Source organism: Schistocerca nitens, chromosome 2, assembly GCF_023898315.1.
Source record: "Schistocerca nitens isolate TAMUIC-IGC-003100 chromosome 2, iqSchNite1.1, whole genome shotgun sequence".
Taxonomy (NCBI): domain Eukaryota; kingdom Metazoa; phylum Arthropoda; class Insecta; order Orthoptera; family Acrididae; genus Schistocerca; species Schistocerca nitens.
Window position 1 is genome coordinate 631,855,278 of NC_064615.1, and position 20,164 is coordinate 631,875,441.

Genomic DNA, 20,164 nt, shown 5'->3' on the forward strand with positions numbered 1-20,164 from the left:
AGATATTTGCGTTGCTTAAATGTTCATCGCATTTGTGAATATGTGGTCTGATGAATACCTAAGAAAATATTCCAGATACATAATAAAAGAAATCATATATCAATTATAGATTGATTCAAGAATAATGAACATCTTTGCATCAGTTGTGAAAGAATGTTCTCTTCATGTTGTCTTCAAACTAGGATCATAAACAAAGTTTAAATGCATTAGGACTAGATAATAATTGCAGTAGTTTTTACTGTAGCTATAACAAGTGCTAATGTGCCCAGAGCTGGTTTGAACATTGTATTTCATTGCCCCCACCACCTTCCCCTTAGAGTTGTAGCATTTCTGCCACTGCTCCTCTCAGTTTGTAGTACAAAACCTTAATAACCAAAACTTAAGTGCAGCTGAAGTAGAGTCTTTTGTAGTGGAAGTAGATGTAATTGTCTACAATGTGAGTGCAGATACACCTAGTATTAAAAGGTAGTATGAAAGCTTCCTTAGAGTGTGTAATGAGTAAAAGGAATGATAGTCAGTTGTGACCAGAGGAGTATAGAATACCTACCACGTAGGGTAAAATGCGAGACAGGGCAGTACTACTTAAGACTGTTTGTTCTCTTTCCCCACATTTTAATAGTGCTGGGACACATGCCTTCCCGTACATCTTAGAAATTTGTTTTGTTGTTATGTGCTTGCCTGTAACCCATAGTAATTATAGTTTGGTATCGTGCATTACAACATTACAGTTGTTTTGTGATTGTGTCTGTAACAAAAGAATTCTCTATTTCTTGGTACGTGTATGGACTGCCAGTTTTGGGAGGTCACCGTGACCATGGCCCCTTACCGTTGTTGTTGTTGTTGTTGTTGTTGTTGTGGATTGAATGAGTTTTGCACCTGCCTCTTTCATTTACTGATTAAAATGAGACCTTCATATCAACTGCCCTTGTCATCTAGTCTTTGCTCTGTTCAGTAGTTGGGTCTCAAAACTCAATTTCTGTGATGTTATATATATATTTCTCATTATTTGAATTAACAGTTTGCTCATTTTGAAAATGATGCACTCCTTTATAAAATTAATATTTTTTACTTAAGCTGGTAGATTACTTCTATTAAAAATATCTTGTTTGATTACAGGATCAGGAACATTTGAAACCTCAAATAGTGCATTCATTAGCAAATGCAGAGTTGTACTGCCTAGGTCTTGCTAATATATACTCTGATCCAAATTACAACAATCTAAATCACTGGGCAATAATTCAAGCTCTTGCCAGGAAAGGAGTGTTTGTCAGTGAACCACCAGATGCCCAGCTGACGGAAACTGTACTCATTCAGACAACACCATTGAAATTGGTATGTCTACATTTTTCTCTGATTCATATGTTCAGTTGTTTTAATGTGTAAGTAATTAGGTTTTTAAGGACATAGGTGGAAAAATCAAAATTTTTTATGACTTTATTAAATTCTATAGTCTCTCCTGATTACATTGATATAAACATTACAGGGTTTTAAATGAAAAATGACCTACACATACCAAATTTTGAAGTTACAGTCATGTATGGCGCCATGCCCCCTTTATTTCTGTTACAGAAACCAGTATTATTTCGAAAAGAACTGTGAACTTTCTGTTTCCAGTGATTATATGTATGATACATTTTATATGTCGGTAACAGTGCAGGTTTCTAGTGTCTGTAAATGATAATCTTTGCTGGTATTTAATTTTTTTCGCTGAAGCAGTTTGTTCACATGTTACTGAATGTTCGATGCCCAAGTGCTACGTATACAGAGGGGTCCAAAAAAATGTATCCACTGTTTAAAAGTCCATAACTGGCAAACTAATTGATGAAGTTGTCTCATCTTTGGTAGTGTAATAGTTTGTAGTTCCGGCAATCGCCACACAAGCGTTGTATTGCATTGTTTTGTTTTGTCAGATGACAGTCGCCAGATAGTCAGTGTTTTGTTCTTAGTTGCACCTAGTTACTCGAGTAAACATGGCTGGCGCAAGGCTTACATTCGATGAAAGGAAGTCAGTTTTGAAGTGGTATTTTAAGTACGAAAACATTAATGAGGTCCAACGGCAATGGCGAAATGAGTATCAAACAGAGCCTCCGACATGTTTAACGATTCGTCGCATTCAAGAGAAATTTGAAGCCGTGTGTGTGTTAAAGATGTACACAAACAATGATCTGGACAACCTGTAACAGTAAAAAGTCCAGCTAACTCCCGTCGTGTGTTACAACAATTCACTCGCTCACCACAGAAGTCTGTGAGACAGTGTGCCCGTGACACTGGAGTGAGTCGCTCAAGTGTTCGGCGAATTTTGAAGACAGCAAAGTGGAAGTGCTACATCCCACGATTGCTACACGCAATGAACGAGGACAACCCAGATCGTAGACTGGAGTACTGCGAGTAGTTTACTAACATGGTACGCAACGATGAAGAGTTTGCAGAGATGATTGTGTGGTCTGATGAGGCACAGTTCGAACTCAGTGGTACAGTAAATCACCACAATTGCATCCAATGGGCAACCGAAAATCCGAACGTCCATGTAGACAAAGCCGTGAATTTGCCAGGAGTAAATGTGTGGTGTGGGTTGTCTTACTGGGGCTTGATTGGGACCATTCTTCTTTGATGGCACAGTTACCGGTGAGGTGTACCTTCAGAAGTTTCAGATATCCATTTTACCTGCCATCCGAGACTTGTATGGACACGGAAGAGTTTACTTTCAACAAGATTGTGCCCCAGCCCACCACCAAAATCGTGTTAGGGCGTATCTCGACGAAAATCTACCAGGAAGATGGATAGGGCGTAGAGGTGCTGTGGAGTATCCACCACGTTCCCCAAACCTAACTCCTCTGGACTTTTACCTGTAGGGAACACTAAAGGACATCGTTTATTGACAAAAGCCACGTATGTTGGATGAACTTCGAGAATCCATCGTACATTCATGTGCAAATATCCAACAGAACACATTGCAGTCAGTAGTATGTGCTGCAGTTCGGCGGCATCGTTTGTGTGTGGATGTTTATGGTGACCATTTCGAACACCTACAGTGATAGCTTTAAGTTGGACTTTAAGCTACACTTTCACCAAAAATGAGACAACTCTGTCAATTAGCTTGCAAGTTACGGACTTTTAAAAAGTGGATACATTTTTTGGACCCCTCTGTATTTGTGGAAGTACATATCCTTTAGTGTGCAATAAATACGAACTATGCCATGTGTCAAGAAATAAAATAAAAGGAAATTCCATGCTAACTAGTTCACAAACAAAGCAAGCCGCACTGTTGAAAGTAACCTATGTATCAGTTCTTCAGGGAAGAAACTCCCACATGGCACGCCTCCTGGTGATTCAAATTTTTGTGTTAACAATGATGCTGTTTGTAGTGGATTTGTTGTTGTTGATGTGAGCATCTTATCTTCTTTGGTAAAGGAAGTGACAAAATGTAAACAATGTGATGGTGTAGGCTGTCTGGAAATAACTGAACAACAAAGTAGCAGGAAGCATTTAGCGTCAAAATTAGTTGTTCTTTGTAGATCCTGCAATAAATCTACCTCAAATGATTTCGAACATTGTGCATAATTCATATGATATGAATTTTAAGTTAGTGTATGCAATGCGTGCAATAGGAAAAGGAAAAAAGGCTGCTCAAATGTTTTGTGGTTTGATGGACCTTCCTCCTCCTCCCAGTAGGTTCAGCAAATACATAAAAATGCTTTTAGGTGCCTTGACGGTTTTGTCTAAAACATCTATGAAACATGCAGTTGAAGAAACTGTAAATATTAGTGGAACCCGGGACATTGCTGTTGCATTTGCTGGGACGTGGCAACATTGTGGACATTGTTCCTTGAATGGTGTTGTAAGTGCTACTTCTCTGGAGAATGAAAAAGTTGTTGATGTTGAGTGCTTATCTAAGTACTGCCACACCTGCAAAGGTAACACTGAAGGACATAGTGAACATCAGTGTTCTAAGAATTATGATGGTTACAGTGGAGGTGTGGAGTGCGATGGAGCTCTAAAATTATTTAAGAGGTCCATGCTCATTTATAACGTTAGATATACGAAGTACCTAGGCGATGGGGACTTTAAAGTTTTCAATCAGATTAATGAGTTCAATGTTTATGGTGATACCTTGGTAATAAAACTGGAATGTTTTGGACATGTGCAAAAGAGGATGGGTGCTAGATGGAGGCAGCTACGAAGAGAAATGAAAGGAAAGTCGCTGTCTGATGGAAAACCTCTGTCTGGCCGAGGGGGATTGACAGAAACTGAAATAGGCCTCCTTCAGAGTTATTATGGACTGGCTATTAGATGAACTGCATCTCTGAATGATGTTATAGCAATGAGAAAAGCTGTATGGGCCACCTACTTTCATGAGTTGTTCACAGGTGACCGCCCTTTTCAACGACTTTGCCCTAAAGGAGCAGATTCTTGGTGTGGTTACCAAAATGCAAAAGAAAGTGGTCAAATGTACCATCATAAGCATTCTCTTCCTGAGCTTGTTATGATGAAAAATAACCAATTTTTTAGAGACCTTGAGTGTCCCTGTTTTGCTTAGTAAATGCCTTCATGGGGGCACTAAACATACAAATGAAAGTTTCAACCATTGCATATGGGAAATATTACCCAAGAATGTTTTCATAGGACTAAAAACATTAAAAGTTGGTGTAATAGATGCAGTGATATGTTTCAATGATGGAGTGATAGGAAGGTTGGAAGTCCTGAGAAATTTAGGTATAAAATATGGCTCTAATATGGAAGATTAATTGCTTGCATGTGGCAGACAACGGGTGCATGAAGCTGAAAGATTCGCTCTTCAAGTTATCAAAGAAGCAAGAAGTGCTAAAAGGAATGCCAAGAGGAAGCTTGAAGATGAAGAAATGTTGCCGGATGAAGACTATGCTTCAGGAATGTTCTGAGGCACAGTTTAATTGGACTCATATCTTCATTTGCAATTTCCCACATGTTGTATTTTTCAGAATTCAAGTACAAATATTTCCTAAAGTTTATAAAGCATTTCTCTAATTTTTTTCTGTAACTTGCAATAGTCCATGCTTATGTAGTAGACCTAAGCTTTATTGCAGAATCAACTAAATTATAGAAAAAAATACATTTTTATTAGGGAAAAAATATAAAAATTAAAATGTAAGACGTGATATTTTTTTTATCCTGTAATATACATAATAGTTGGAATTAAATAGGTCCAGTACCTCAGCCATCATGTCATGCATATCTGGTAAAAATTTGGTCTCCTTCAAATGTATAACATTGGATTAAATGGTACCTCAATTGGAGGAAGCATTTGGAAAAAAAAATTGCATCAATTTATTTGTAATGTTTTTAATAATCCTAAGCCGGTTCAAAAATATTCAAAATACTTCTAGTTTGTTTAGAAAGTGTGCTGCATTACCTGATATCAACAAAAATCTGTAAAACATATACAGTGTAAACAGTGCCTGAAAGAAATACGTGTTGATTTTTACGTAATATTGAGCCGGAAAAGTACCCTGTACCCTTAAGACAATACCATCAATATTGAGTGTTAGTCCCAGACTTACCTGAATTGAGAGCAAACAGCTATGATGCTGTCACCTTTCGCTAATAATGTAGTATTCATTTCAGAGTGCACACATGGCAGTAATAGAAGCAATGATGGTACTTTATGCGAAAGAAGTGGTTACACCAGACCGTGTCATAGCAGCAATCCAACGATTTAGCCATGACAGGGATGCTGGTGAAATGAAGCTTCCTTCAGACCATGAAGAGGGCTTGATTCTATGGATGCGCCATGCTACTCTAGCCCTGCAACGTCGGATTCATCAAGAACTTGAACATGGTATTGCAGAGGTAATACTTAATAATTTAATATTTAAAGAGAGTAATATTAAGGAGTCTTACCTTTACATGAATTGGTATCCAATGTACAATTAGTATTCACCAATATTATGAGTCCTTAGTAGAGGAATACATGGTATCACAATAAAATAATCACCTGTAGATATGGTATGAAAATTTCTGGCAGAATGTAAAAAATTTTGGAGTAAAGATAGTAATTCAGCAAAGATTTGAAGTGGTGAGTCATTGTCAAGAATACAAACAAGACTGAAAACTTCACTAGTTTTCAGACAAATCCTTTTCGAGCTAGATCACACACACACACACACACACACACACACACACACACGTGTGTGGTCGCTCTCCTTGCTCTTGCTTATGCGCGTGCACACACACACACACACACACACACACACACACACACACACACACACACACACCCTCTGTCCACCTACCTACAACATGCTGCTTGAATACACAATTGGGCATAAGCTGATGTGTGGGGCAGTATAGATTCATGAATAATATTTATATTCTCCCTTTTGTTTTGTTTTTATACATCCATATTTCAGTAGAAGATTATGTGGTGGTATGTATCTACAGACAGTAAGAAATATTTCCTCTCACAATATATGGGATACCACAGACTTTATTCTGGCCGAAGTCCTCCCTCCTACTCTTTAAATTTGGTACTTGTCACCCCTTAATTGTGTTAGATTCTCTTCTTCTATGATCATTAGCACCCTTGTCCTCTGCACCACATAATGGGGTGTATTCATCTTCAATGTAGTCATTGTACAATGTGGTTACAATGTGTTACATTACTCCTTTCCCTGAGCAGTTTGCTTGGCTATGGCTTCCAGTAGCCATCACAATACCCTCAAGGATAATCTCGATTTGTTGGTATCACACATCATCGTCTATCTTCTGTCTGACATCTACTAACTCTTTGTGCAACTTCATCATTGTTGTTGAAACAAAATAGTCCACTATTGATCTTCATCCTGGAGTAGTAACAGAAACGGAACAAATAGCATGCTGACTGTGTCCTTAGTATTTGCTGTCGAAAAATACATTTGATAAAAATCACTAATCCCAGATTGTCTCATAATGTATTGTTCTAAGCATTTTGGTTTTAAGCTGGTATTAAGTGTGATGAATTTCACTTAACTTTATGAATATCCATGTTTCTTAAATGCAATCTTATGATAAGATCACAAAAGTTAAATGTTTCCTTAAAGTATAGAACTGAATATAATTGAGCTCTTTATTAATAACTGTTGAACAAACTGTGATTAATAACAGACAAATATAAGATATTTGCAGTTAAAATGCAGCTACAATTGACCAACATGTTACCCATTGCTGAATAGTATGTTTTAGTTGTTGTGGTAAAAAGTTCGTGCATTTTTAAAAGGAGATATTGTTCTGAAAACAAATTATTAATTCAGTACAGACGTTTACCTGTAGGGCCGGATTTTAATTTTCACTGCCTGTTGCTGGCATGTAGAGTAATATTTTTGTTGTACTCATCAAACTGATTTTTATCTATGTTTAAGTATATTTTGTTGAGTTTACCACATAATCTGCATCTTTACTGACAAATAGTAGCTTGTGCTTCCCATAATGCTTGCTACTACATCCCCTGCACTGGAAAAATGACAATACACATACACATTAATATTCCTGTATCAGTCCTTTATCTAACTGCTTTTGTGGCAGACAGCATGTTACCCTTTAAATTATTCAAGTTTTCATTATTACATGCTTATGTCACTTCTTAAAATGTTAAGCCTGCTCCTCAGAAGTAAAACACGAAATAACTGCTAAATTATTGTCTTCATACTACGTGAATTGAGCTGTTTGAGATATTACCAAAAGCTTGTGGAAGTACATTTTTGTTTGAAAATGTGGATTGTCATAAAATATTGTAACAGAAACATACTTCTTACTGAAACATTGAGAGGAGTCTGTTAAATGTTGACATGATTTAATGACAGATGCAGATGATAGATACAGGACAGTAATATCAAAATGCTATCTTTTATTGCCCCCCCCCCCCCCCCCCCCATGAACCATGGACCTTGCCCGTTGGCGGGGAGGCTTGCGTGCCTCAACGACACAGATAGCCGTACCGTAGGTGCAATCACAACGGAGGGGTATCTGTTGAGAGGCCAGACAAATGTGTGGTTCCTGAAGAGGGGCAGCAGCCTTTTCAGTAGTTGCAAGGGCAACAGTCTGGATGATTGACTGATCTGGCCTTGTAACACTAACCAAAACAGCCTTGCTGTGCTGGTACTGCGAATGGTTGAAAGCAAGGGGAAACTACAGCCGTAATTTTTCCCGGCGGCATACAGCTTTATTGTATGATTAAATGATGATGGCGTCCTCTTCGGTAAAATATTCCGGAGGTAAAATAGTCCCCCATTCGGATCTCCGGGTGGGGACTACTCAGGAGGACGTCGTTATCAGGAGAAAGAATACTGGCGTTCTACGGATCGGAGTGTGGAATGTCAGATCCCTTAATCGGGCAGGTAGGTTAGAAAATTTAAAAAGGGAAATGGATAGGTTAAAGTTAGATATAGTGGGAATTGGTGAAGTTCGGTGGCAGGAGGGACAAGACTTTTGGTCAGGTGAATACAGGGTTATAAATACAAAATCAAATAGGGATAATGCAGGAGTAGGTTTAATAATGAATAAAAAAATAGGGATGCGGGTAAGCTACTACAAACAGCATAGTGAACGCATTATTGTGGCCAAGATAGACACGAAGCCCTTGCCTACTACAGTAGTACAAGTTTATATGCCGAGTAGCTCTGCAGATGATGAAGAAACTGATGAAATGTATGATGAGATACAAGAAATTATTCAGGTAGTGAAGGGAGACGAAAATTTAATAGTCATGGGTGACTGGAATTCGACAGTAGGAAAAGGATGAGAAGGAAACATAGTAGGTGAATATAGATTGTGGCTGAGAAATGAAAGAGGAAGCCGCCTGGTAGAATTTTGCACAGAACATAACTTAATCATAGCTAACACTTGGTTCAAGAATCATGAAAGAAGGTTGTATACCTGGAAGAATCCTGGAGATACTAAAAGGTTTCAAATAGATTATATAATGGTAAGACAGAGATTTAGGAACCAGGTTTTAAATTGTAAGACATTTCCAGGGGCAGATGTTGGCTCTGACCACAATCTATTGGTTATGAACTGTAGATTAAAACTGAAGAAACTGCAAAAAGGTGGGAATTTAAGGAGATGGGGCCTGGATAAACTGAAAGAACAAGAGGTTGTACAGAGTTTGAGAGAGCATAAGGGAACAATTGACAGGAATGGGGGAAAGAAATACAGTAGAAGAAGAATGGGTAGCTTTGAGGAATGAAACAGTGAAGGCAGCAGAAGGTCAAGTAGGTAAAAAGACGATGGCTAGTAGAAATCCTTGGGTGACAGAAGAAATTTTGAATTTAATTGATGAAAGGAGGAAATATAAAAATGCAGTAAGTGAAGCAGGCAAAAAGGAATACAATGTCTCAAAAATGAGATCGACAGGAAGTGCAAAATGGCTAAGCAGGGATGGCTAGAGGACAAATGTAAGGATGTAGAGGCTTATCTCACGTGGGGTAAGATAGATACTGCCTACAGGAAAATTAAAGAGACCTTTGGAGAGAAGAGAACCACTTGTATGAATATCAAGAGCTCAGATGGAAACCCAGTTCTAAGCAGAGAAGGGAAAGCAGAAATGTGGGAGGAGTATATAGAGGGTCTATCCTGGGGCGATGTTCTTGAGGACAATATCATGGAAATGGAAGAGGATGTAGATGAAGATGAAATGGGAGATATGATACTGCGTGAAGAGTTTGACAGAGCACTGAAAGACCTGAGTCACAAAAAAGCTCAGGGAGTAGACAACATTCCATTAGAACTACTGATAGCCTTGGGAGAGTCAGCCCTGACAAAACTCTACCATCTGGTGAGCAAGATGTATGAGACAGGCGAAAGTCCCTCAGACTTCAAGAATAATATAATTATTCCAATCCCAAAGAAAGCAGGTGTTGACAGATGTGAAAATTACCGAGCTATCAGTTTAATAAGTCACAGCTGCAAAATACTAACACGAATTCTTTACAGATGAATGGAAAAACTGGTAGAAGCGGACCTCGGGGAAGATCAGTTTGTATTCCGGAGAAATGTTGGAACATGTGAGGCAATACTGACCCTACGACTTATCTTAGAAGAAAGATTAAGGAAAGGCAAACCTACGTTTCTAGCATTTGTAGACTTAGAGAAAGCTTTCGACAGTGTTGACTGGAATACTCTTTCAAATTCTGAAGGTGGCACGGGTAAAATACAGGGAGCGAAAGGCTATTTAAAATTTGTACAGAAACCAGATGGCAGTTATAAGAGTTGAGGGGCATGAAAGGGAAGCAGTGGTTGGGAAGGCAGTGAGACAAGATTGTACCCTCTCCCCAATGTTATTCAATCTGTATATTGAGCAAGCAGTGAAGGAAACAAAAGAAAAATTCGAAGTAGGTATTAAAATCCATGGAGAAGAAATAAAAACTTTGAGGTTTGCGATAACATTGTAATTCTGTCAGAGACAGCAAAGGACCTGGAAGAGCAGTTGAACAGGATGGACAGTGTCTTGAAAGGAGGATGTGAGATGAACACCAACAGAAGCAAAATGAAGACCATAGAATGTAGTCGAATTAAATCAGGTGATGCGGAGGGAATTAGATTAGGAAGTGAGACACTTAAAGTAGTAAAGGAGTTTTGCTATTTGGGGAGCAAAATAACTGATGATGGTTGAAGTAGAGAGGATATAAAATGTAGACTGGCAATGGCAAGGAAAGCGTTTCTGAAGAAGAGAAATTTTTTAACATCGAGTACAGATTTGAGTGTCGGGAAGTCATTTCTGAAAGTATTTGTATGGAGCTTAGCCATGTATGGAAGTGAAACATGGACGATAAATATTTTGGACAAGAAGAGAATAGAAGCTTTCAAGGTGTAGTGCTACAGAGGAATGCTGAAGATTGGATGGGTAGATCACATAACTAACGAGGAGGTTTTGAATAGAATTGGGGAGAAGAGGAGTTTGTGGCACAACTTGACAAGGAGAAGGGATCGGTTGGTAGGACATGTTCTGGGGCATCGAGGGATCACCAGTTTAGTATTGGAGGGCAGCGTGGAGGGTAAAAATCGTAGAGGGAGACCATGAGATGAGTACACTAAGCAGATTCAGAATGATGTAGGCTGCAGTAATTACTGGGAGATGATGAAGCTTGCACAGGATAGAGTAGCATGGAGAGCTGCGTCAAACCAGTCTCAGGACTGAAGACCACAACAACAACAACAACAACAACAACAACAACAACAAACATCTTTTATTGTTGTTGGGTTTATATGGGTTGACCTCACTTAGTTGCATCACTTTCTTTAAAAAGAGGATAATTACAGTAATCCCAATACGAAAGAATACAAATGTTGGCATGTGTGTTACTGAATTATCAGTTTAATATGCCATTATTGCAAAATACTTAATTCTGACTATGTACATAAGAATGGGACAACATGCAGGAAGCTTACCCAGGATAAGATCTGTTTGGCTTTAGAGAAATAGGATGATACCAGAGGCATTACCAACTGTACAACTTATTTTACAAAAGTAGATTTCAGAAAAACAAACCCATACTTACTGTCTCTGCAATTCCAGATTAAGGTTTTAACAATGTTGTCTGAAATGTTTCCTTGAAATTCTGAAGGAAGCAAGGATGAAATGCAGATAGCAAAGGGTTGTCTTCAATTTGTACAGAAAAGAGACTGCAGTCATAAGAATTGAAATCTATGAAAGGGAAGCAGTAGTTTAGAAGTGAGTGTGGCAGGGTCTTAGGCTGTCACTTGTTACACAGTCTCTGCAGAGAGCAAACAGGGAAGAAAACCAAGGAGAAGTTTGGAAAAGAACCTGAATTACAGTGAGAAGAAATAAAACTAAGATTTGTTGACTCGATGTAATTCTGCCAGAGAAGGCAAAAGACACTGTAGATCAACTGACCAGCATGAATAGTATCTAATTTGTAAGATAAAGATATGTAAAAGTAGTGCCAAGGTAATGGACTGTAGTAGAATTAAGTTGGATGATGCTAGAAAATGAGACTCCAAAAGTAATAATGAGTTATACAATTTGGGCAATTAAAAATATTTTGACCATGACATAATTAAAAAAATATATAAAATGTAGATGTATTTGTCTTGAGTATAACCTTACATGAAAGTTGAATCATGGACATTACAACTACAAACTATTCTTCAGACATAAGATGAGAACTGCATAAGCCAAGTTCCCTGCTGTATTAATTCTCATGGAGTTACTATTGCTTCAGCACTATCCGTGAGCTGTTGTGGATGGGGGGGGGGGGGGGGGGGTGGTATGTTAATGTTTGCTTTGGTCTGAGACCTGCACTGATTTTATCACAGTACAGGCTGAAATCTGGTCCCTATTCTGGTCTCCTACACAGTTTTAACTTGTCACATATGGTCAATATAAGTTAGAATTTTTAAGATTATTGCACGTTGTGCAAGTTCACGCATGCATGCACACACTCTTTGGATTAATGTTAAAAAAAGTTCTAATTTCCATTGAACGTATGTGACAAGTTAAAACTGTGTGGCAGGCCAAAATAGAAACACTCTCCTGCTCAACACTTCCTCCGTTTAATAGGTGCCTGTCATTACTCATAATGTTTCTGATATATTTCTGTAGTGATTACTGGTTTGTATTAAATATTTCTTTTCAAGCCCTTGGCACAACATACATTTCTGCCATAATGAGGCTATATCACTAGAAATCGTAACGTTTTATGATGATGTGCTTTACCTCCTGCATTTCTCATGTATCTACTCTGCAGGTATGCAGGTTTACTTCATCTAAAACTCAGAAAGATTTGTGTTAATGTATTATCATTACCGAGAAGTAAAAGTCATTGTGAAGAAAACTGGAGATCAATACGTACTCCAGATTTCTTTAAATACAAATTTGTGGGTTATCTTAAAGTAGCATTTTTAATGTGCCAGTGCATCATCTCAAACCACTTACATAAGGTAATGCATAATTGAGAAAGTAGCTCAGAAACATTTAATAGCTGCTTCTGTGAATTAGAAACAGTACTTACCAATTTGATTTGTTTGTCAAAATAGAAAAATAAAAGTATGAAATTGGATTGTAAACTAGACACCAAAGTCTCTTAAAACTCACCAAAACATACTTACACAGTAGTACCTATATTCAGATACAGTGTCATATGGAATACTATAACTTGAATTGAGGGTGTTTTCTCTCTTTTCCCTCTGGATGGTTTTGGGATACTAAAGTAGGAATACTATATCGTACCAATCCGCTGTTGCTGTCCCACTTAGTTTTTAAGTGTAATGGTAGCTGTATAACTGTGTGGAGAAAAAGAAAAGCGAAAAAGTACAAAGCTGTATTTTGACCATCTTCCTTCATTTTTATTGGATGATCAGTGTTCGGTCAGATGTAGAAGCATGATCACCACAAACCATGTCATATATGTACAATCAGGTTTTGTCACCATATTTGGAATTAGACAGGGGACATGTTTGACATCTGCAGCACATAGATGATGGTTGATTGGGTGACATAAATCATCATCATGTCATCCTGCTAGAGATTGTGCCCAAGTCTGCCCTGATGACACCACTGTTCTCATAGGTACCTAAACAACTAAGCGCATTTATTTGGGGGTTCTCAGTGTAGAGAGATCTCTCCCACACACCACTAAGACTATAGCCACTGTAGTGGTTGAAATTGTCCTTGTACAGTCTTATTTCTACTCCTTCATCAATAAAAGAATCCCAGTATGTAGGAATGTGGAACAGAAGTTTAGTTTCATCAAGCAATTTGTCTGTTTATTTATGAGACAGCTTAGCAACTGCTGATTCATCAAATTCTCGATTTTTTAATATGCATTTGAAGTTCTGCACAGCACTTGATAATGGCATAAGTAAGGTGACAAACATAGCTACTTCTGCACTTGAAAGGAATTTTACAAATTCCAGTGAGTCAGAGACAGAGAACTGTCCTTAACTGGTAACAGCATCTCCTTTATCTTCTTGAGAGATCTGGAAATAGGTTTTATGCGTCTTCTTCCCAGGACCGTACGTATCACGCTAAGTATAGCACTGCAGAAACAAAGAAGCACAGTAGGTGGGTCATCAAGAGATTGTTCAACATTTTCACACCTTTATTTCTTATAGTGCACTAATTTCACACCTGGTTATCAAGAACCATTCTTTCAGAGCATCTTCTTCTTCTTCTTCTTCTTCTTCTTCTCTGAAGAGTCTGATAATCTGTCAACTACTGCTTCAGAGATCTAATACTGATCTCAACCCAACTACCCACTGCCTCAACATGGAATTCAACTTTTCCTCCAGCACATACTATCCTCAGTAAGGTTTCCACTATTCTAATTCCATTCCAGCCCCCTCGTGATCCATCAGTCAGGAGGAGGAGGAGGAGAAGAAGAAGAAGGAGGACGACGTCAACGATGAGGAGGCACAGCAACTCTGACTGAAGGATCACAAGGGGGCTGGAATAGAATTAGAATAGTGGAAACCTCACTGAGGATAGTGTGTGCTGGAGGAAAAGTTGAATACCATGTTGAGGCAGTGGGTAGTTGGGTTGAGATCAGTATTAGATCTCTGAAGGAGTAGTTGACATATTATCAAACTCTTAATTTCTAATTGCATCCTGGCTTTACATGATTCATTCGAGCAGTTAGAGTTCACACAATATGCAGCTTCATCCAATCAATCCTTCAGGAGAACATATCATTAATCAGTTTCCAACTGATGTAAGTTTCTTTCTAGATAGCTAATAATACTGCCGAGCAACATACAACACAAAATTAACGGTATATAAAATCAAGTTAAATTTTCTCACATGATATTTTTACTGTTTTCCCTTTTATTTTCTCACAAGTTTTGTGTGTGTTGTCAATGAATCCCATGTGCTCAGCATCTCACTGTCACCGCTCTACCTAACTCTAATCTAGATGTAAAATAGCATAAAACAAAGCATCATAGTCTCATTTGTGTTGTCAACATGCCCCCCCCCCCCCCCCCCCCCAATACATTATCTCCCATAGAGCTCTAGGTTTTGCTCAGTTTTCCCATTTACTGGCTGTTCTTGATGACAGGACATTTCAAAAGTATTGGAAAGCTAATGGTTATGTATCCGTTTTGTTCTCTCCTCAGTTTGTGTGACAGGTATTAGGTAATAATGGAACACAACTTATTTGTTGCAGAGTACGATTTCTGTAGATTTCAAAGTAACTTTAGGCTTTCTTAATGGAGTTCACAGCAATTCCCTTTTATAAATGTGACTAAGTGATATGTAGTTAATGAGGCAGAAAATTCTCTTTTTCTCTTCTTACTTTTTGCTGTTTAGCAACTCATTGTAGAAAGTCCCATCTGCACCAGAAGTACAGAAAAAGGGGTAAGGTATGTTTCTTGGCTTTAAAATGGTGATACCATAATTTCATTAATTTCATGTTTTAAGGAGAGAATGCCGTATGAAATGGCTTGGAGTATGACAACGAGGATACGCTATTAACTTGCGACTGGTAACAGGGATTATTTCCTAGATGAATGAGCCACAAAAAATTTGTGATAATAGACAGTCAAATCTTAAATAAAGCCTAGAGTATGAGCAGAGAGAGTTTTGAATAGTAACAATTGTTTTTGCAGCTGACTTATGCTGAATTTTGCAATTTTCTTTTAGCAGAAAATTAATTTGTGGGCTTTGCATGTCCATGGTAATAAAAGGAAATTAGTTTTCCAGTAAAAGTTACATAAGGTGACATCCTGCAGATCTGTTACATTAATTAGGCTTTATAGTGACATTTTACATATTGGTTTCCGTTTGGTTTTCCACTTCAGTTTCTTAAACTGCGTTGTACAAGCTCTGTACTTTTTTGAATTAACTTTGTTCTTATTTCTAACTGCTCTTCATTTTCATTTCGTACTATGGTCAAATTATGAGAATGTCACTGTGTGTAATTAAAATTTGTAGGTTCAGGGCATTACTTCCATTTGCATCTGTATCTTGCAAAAAACAAGTTAGAATGACATTGTTCAACTCTGTACCCCTCATCAACATTGTGTGAAGAGGCACTATTTCTACTGATGTTTGTTTAACATCTGCAGCCACTGTATGATTAGCACTCACAGTATCACACAGATAACAGGAGGGCAGGACCATTGTGATGCTTTGAACGGAGGTCACAGTAAAATTTCTCATTGCTTAAGAGATATTTTGGTTCTTAATGTGTCACAACCAAAGTTTTTGAAAAGGACATTTTTCTGCTTTGCTTCAATTTTGTGTGGTGCTCTGTTATTATTAAATCTTACAAAATGATGTACCAGGAGTACTGTACTGTTTTAGAAGAGGATTGTAAAGCACAGTGTAGATTACAAATGGTATATCTGGACACTACGGAGTAGGAATTTATGGCCCATACCGTGTCTTCTTGTTCACGTGCACACTGTGTATGTTGTAATATATCACTGTCATATGCAGGATGAACATTAATAAAACCAACAAACTGTAGGGACGGATTCCTGACAAGAAATGGAGGAAAGGTCCTATGAACATGTATCCAGAAATGGCAGAGTGTGACTGCATCCACATCACAACGGAAATTCAAAGCGGCCTCCATGGGATTGCAAGTGATAATAGCGGTTCTCATGCAGGATACACGTTATTGTACTTTCACTTTCACCATTTTGGTGGGCCACTTGCCTGGAGCGTGTATTAGGGCTCGTATCAATATCCTGTAGAGCCCGGTCCTCCAAATCTGGTGTATGCACAGTCCACCACCTCCCTGCATATTTGTGTGTTCATGGGTCCTTTCATAAATACAAACACCTGAGAAGGCCTTGAAATGTTATGTGATGTGATTAGTGTCTGTGATAGTACTTGTTTCAGTGTAGCCATGCTGCCCCTCAACCGTTTCCATCTGCTTTGCCATATACAAACACCATCTCGGCTTGCTCCCCACATGAATGCCCGACCATTGTGCTGCTTGCAGTACATGCATGAATTACGAAGCTTGCAACACACAATGAACACATGGCATGTGGTCAGAGGAACTGATGCATTTCTGGACACATGTTCGTAGGACCTTTCTTCCTCTATTTCCAATCAGGAATCCACCCTGTAGTTTGTCGGTTTTGTTAATATTCACCCTGTATGTTTGTCCAGGGCCCTGGCATAATAAACTAGTTTATTTTGTTATTGAATTGAAAGGTGAGATATTGGGAAAGAATTTGAAGGCAATGCTATTTTCAATCAAAAAGCAGTGCTACAGCTTTATTCCCTCCACTCTCCCCCTCAGTTCCTGAAAATTAGACTTCACCAATACCACCATTTTTGCTGTCTACCTTTAATGTATTCCCAAATTTTGGAGTGAAGGGAATGGGATGTAAATATTTGCATACATTGAAAATGTCACTCAGAAATGACTGAAATGGTACCAGAGCACTGTGATGAATGATGAAGTTGCATAACAATTGCCAAGACCTAGATGTTTCTGTCATTGGGACCTCTGCCTACACCTTCTCTCACCTGTCTCAAAAAGTATCAGTCCGTTTGGTCATGTATTGGACTGTTATTTACATTTATGCGCTGTCATATTGTACATAACTTTTTACTTTTCATTGTTTTTCAGTTTTCCATACCTTTTAGTGTTTTCATTTCCAGAACCGTAACTCGGTGACAGTGTAGTAGCATTTGCTCTGTTGCTCATTGCTCATTGCTGCCTTGGTGCCTCTCTCTCTCTCTCTCTCTCTCTCTCTCTCTCTCTCTCTCTCTCTCTGTGTGTGTGTGTGTGTGTGTGTGTGTGTGTGTGTGTGTGTGTGTGTAGGAAGTTAGTATTGAGTTCAGTTTTGACTGCATAATATTTTCTATTTATCATTTATTTCCTTCCTGTCACATTAAATCTAGAAGAATCTTGAAAAGCTTGATAAAGTTTTATTTTGATGAATCATCAGTTTGGAATAGGTGACTTTTTTCCTTCTTCCCTCCTATGTTTTCTAATGGTGAGGATGAAATTGTACTTTATGTATAGGAATATTTGTTTTAGTTGCTTTTGTTCAAGTCTTTGGAAGTAATAGCTCGAAAAGGTTTGGTGTACGTGTAGCAGCATGCACATGTAATTATGTAGTTTTTAGTGTGTTTAGTGAAACTCTTCCAAATGAAATAATAATCTTAGACTTGCATGGGTATTTCTTTTGCCACTAATAGTGTCTGTGCACAGGATATTATTCTGTATATTGTGAAGTCCATGAATTCTGGCATGTATTTCTGTGTACAAAATTGAGGAATTGTGTGTATTACTTCTGTTGCATGGCAACTTTCTCTCCTTTTGTTTGTGTGGTGTGCTCCTGAGGAAAGAAAGTAAATCGATGCAGTTAAAAAGTTAGAAAAATGTTGACATTTGTCGGAGTCAGGATGTATACCGCAATGGTACACAATTTGAAATCCTAGCTTTCAAATACTCTGAGCTAAAAGTTAGCTGTTAAATATGTGATCATTTACGTAGTCGCAGATAAATCATCCACGCAAACTGTATTCTCACATTTCTTACAATGATACTACACGTCATTACAACATCGCTACTGTTGTAGCGATAACATTGATTGTTATTCTTTTATATATGTTTACTGTCCATCATTGAAAGCTCAAGAGGAGGCTAAACCCTTAGACACACAGGTGGACAGTTTGATATCCCACGATTTCAGTACTGTGTAGAAATGATGACCGTCATTGTTTGCCTTCTTGCAAGAAGGTGGGTGCTATCAACATAATAAACTGTTCCTGTGCTCTAGGAAATAAATTCCAAATCTTTATGTATTTTTCCAACTATTAAGTACATGTTACTGACAGTATAAAAAGATAGAATTTGTGTGTAGATTGAGGAGCGCATGTGCATTTTATGTGAAACAAGAATTCAAATTTTTTGTAAATGCGTCCTTAGTGTGTGGTCCATTGCAGTGTAGTACAGCTATTAAGTATGGAGTAGCATAATCAATTTGATAATGCTGTGTGATTATTTGTGATGTGGTGGTAAAATCAGGATGCCATTTCACTTTAAACTACTGTACAGAGATTTCTAATAATGTGACACTTCTCGTAGGATGACACTTCCCGTGTACACAAACTGCAACCTTTGTAGTTGTTTGTGATTTCTATAATGGTGGCGTGGTATGTATTTTGACTACTATTCCTTTCCACACCTCTTTTCAACAATGTTCTCTCTCACCCCTCCACCCCCCTTCCTGCCTCCCCCTCCCCAGAAAAAATCATATCACCCATCCCCATCACATGCCCCTACACCACCACACTCCTCCTTCACTGACAGGGCCCTTGGACCTGGATCCCCCACCCCTGCCAATCCCCATCACTGCCCTCTCTGCACCCCTCCCTCCTGCTTACGATCACATCACTTACCCTTCTACCACAATCTCTCTTGGACCCCACCTCATTCCACTTCCATTTCATACCTCTTGCCAGTCAGCTCCAACTGTCGTCTGTCTTCTGTTACACACCTGCAGTGCAGCAAGTTATGTATGTAGCTTTTTCTGTGTTTTCTTAGTAGTATATTTCTTAACTTCAGTGTGTGTTGTTCTATTTAAGAAGTTTAATCTCATGTTTTTGTAACCATATAGTGTAGTCAGAGTATCAGTAGCACAGTTGTAATTTCTTCTGAACAGCTAGCTGCTCACCTCATAAAGCATCACCTTCCATTTGTGATACGTCCGAAAGGTAGCAAGCTTTATATCTAGGTTTCTGTATGTGCTGTTAAGAGTTAATTTTTAAGTTAGTGATACAAGGTGTGTAGGATGTGGGCATACTATGTGTGGATGCAGGTACAGCTGGCCACAGGTCATGAACAGCTGAATGTGCTTTTAGCTACAGTCAGTCATTTACAGGCTGCTGCCTTGGAGTGTAACGGTGGCGGAGAATCTGGCACATCACTTGGGACACATCAGGTGTAGCTTTTTTCTTTGCTGCTGAGGCACCTCCTGGTGTACCTAATGCAGTGGAACTGCCTTCTTGGGAGGATGAGTGGTGGGTGGTAACACGTTCGTGTTGCTCTACGCAGAGGGCCAATGGGAAGACTGGCTATCTGGCATCGCCATTCACCCTGTGAGTGGACAGGTGGCTGCTCCTTCAGCAAGGTTCAAGCAGGCACACGGTGGCAGGCAGTTGCTTGTTAGAAGGAGCTCTATTATTTGCAGTATGGAGTTCCTTAGAGAAATAGCGGCTAAGTCCACT

General features: G+C 38.6%; 1 protein-coding gene across 2 annotated transcripts in view; it reads left to right on the forward strand.

Moving 5' to 3' along the window:
- The window catches only part of LOC126236743 (patronin), a 438,638-nt gene that overhangs the window by 199,132 nt on the left and 219,342 nt on the right, over positions 1-20,164 (forward strand). For both annotated transcript variants that reach the window (XM_049946276.1, XM_049946277.1), the window contains exons 3-4: positions 1,117-1,332; positions 5,602-5,826. In XM_049946276.1, the coding sequence (XP_049802233.1) occupies positions 1,117-1,332; positions 5,602-5,826 (441 nt within the window). The remainder of the gene's footprint in view (positions 1-1,116; positions 1,333-5,601; positions 5,827-20,164) is intronic.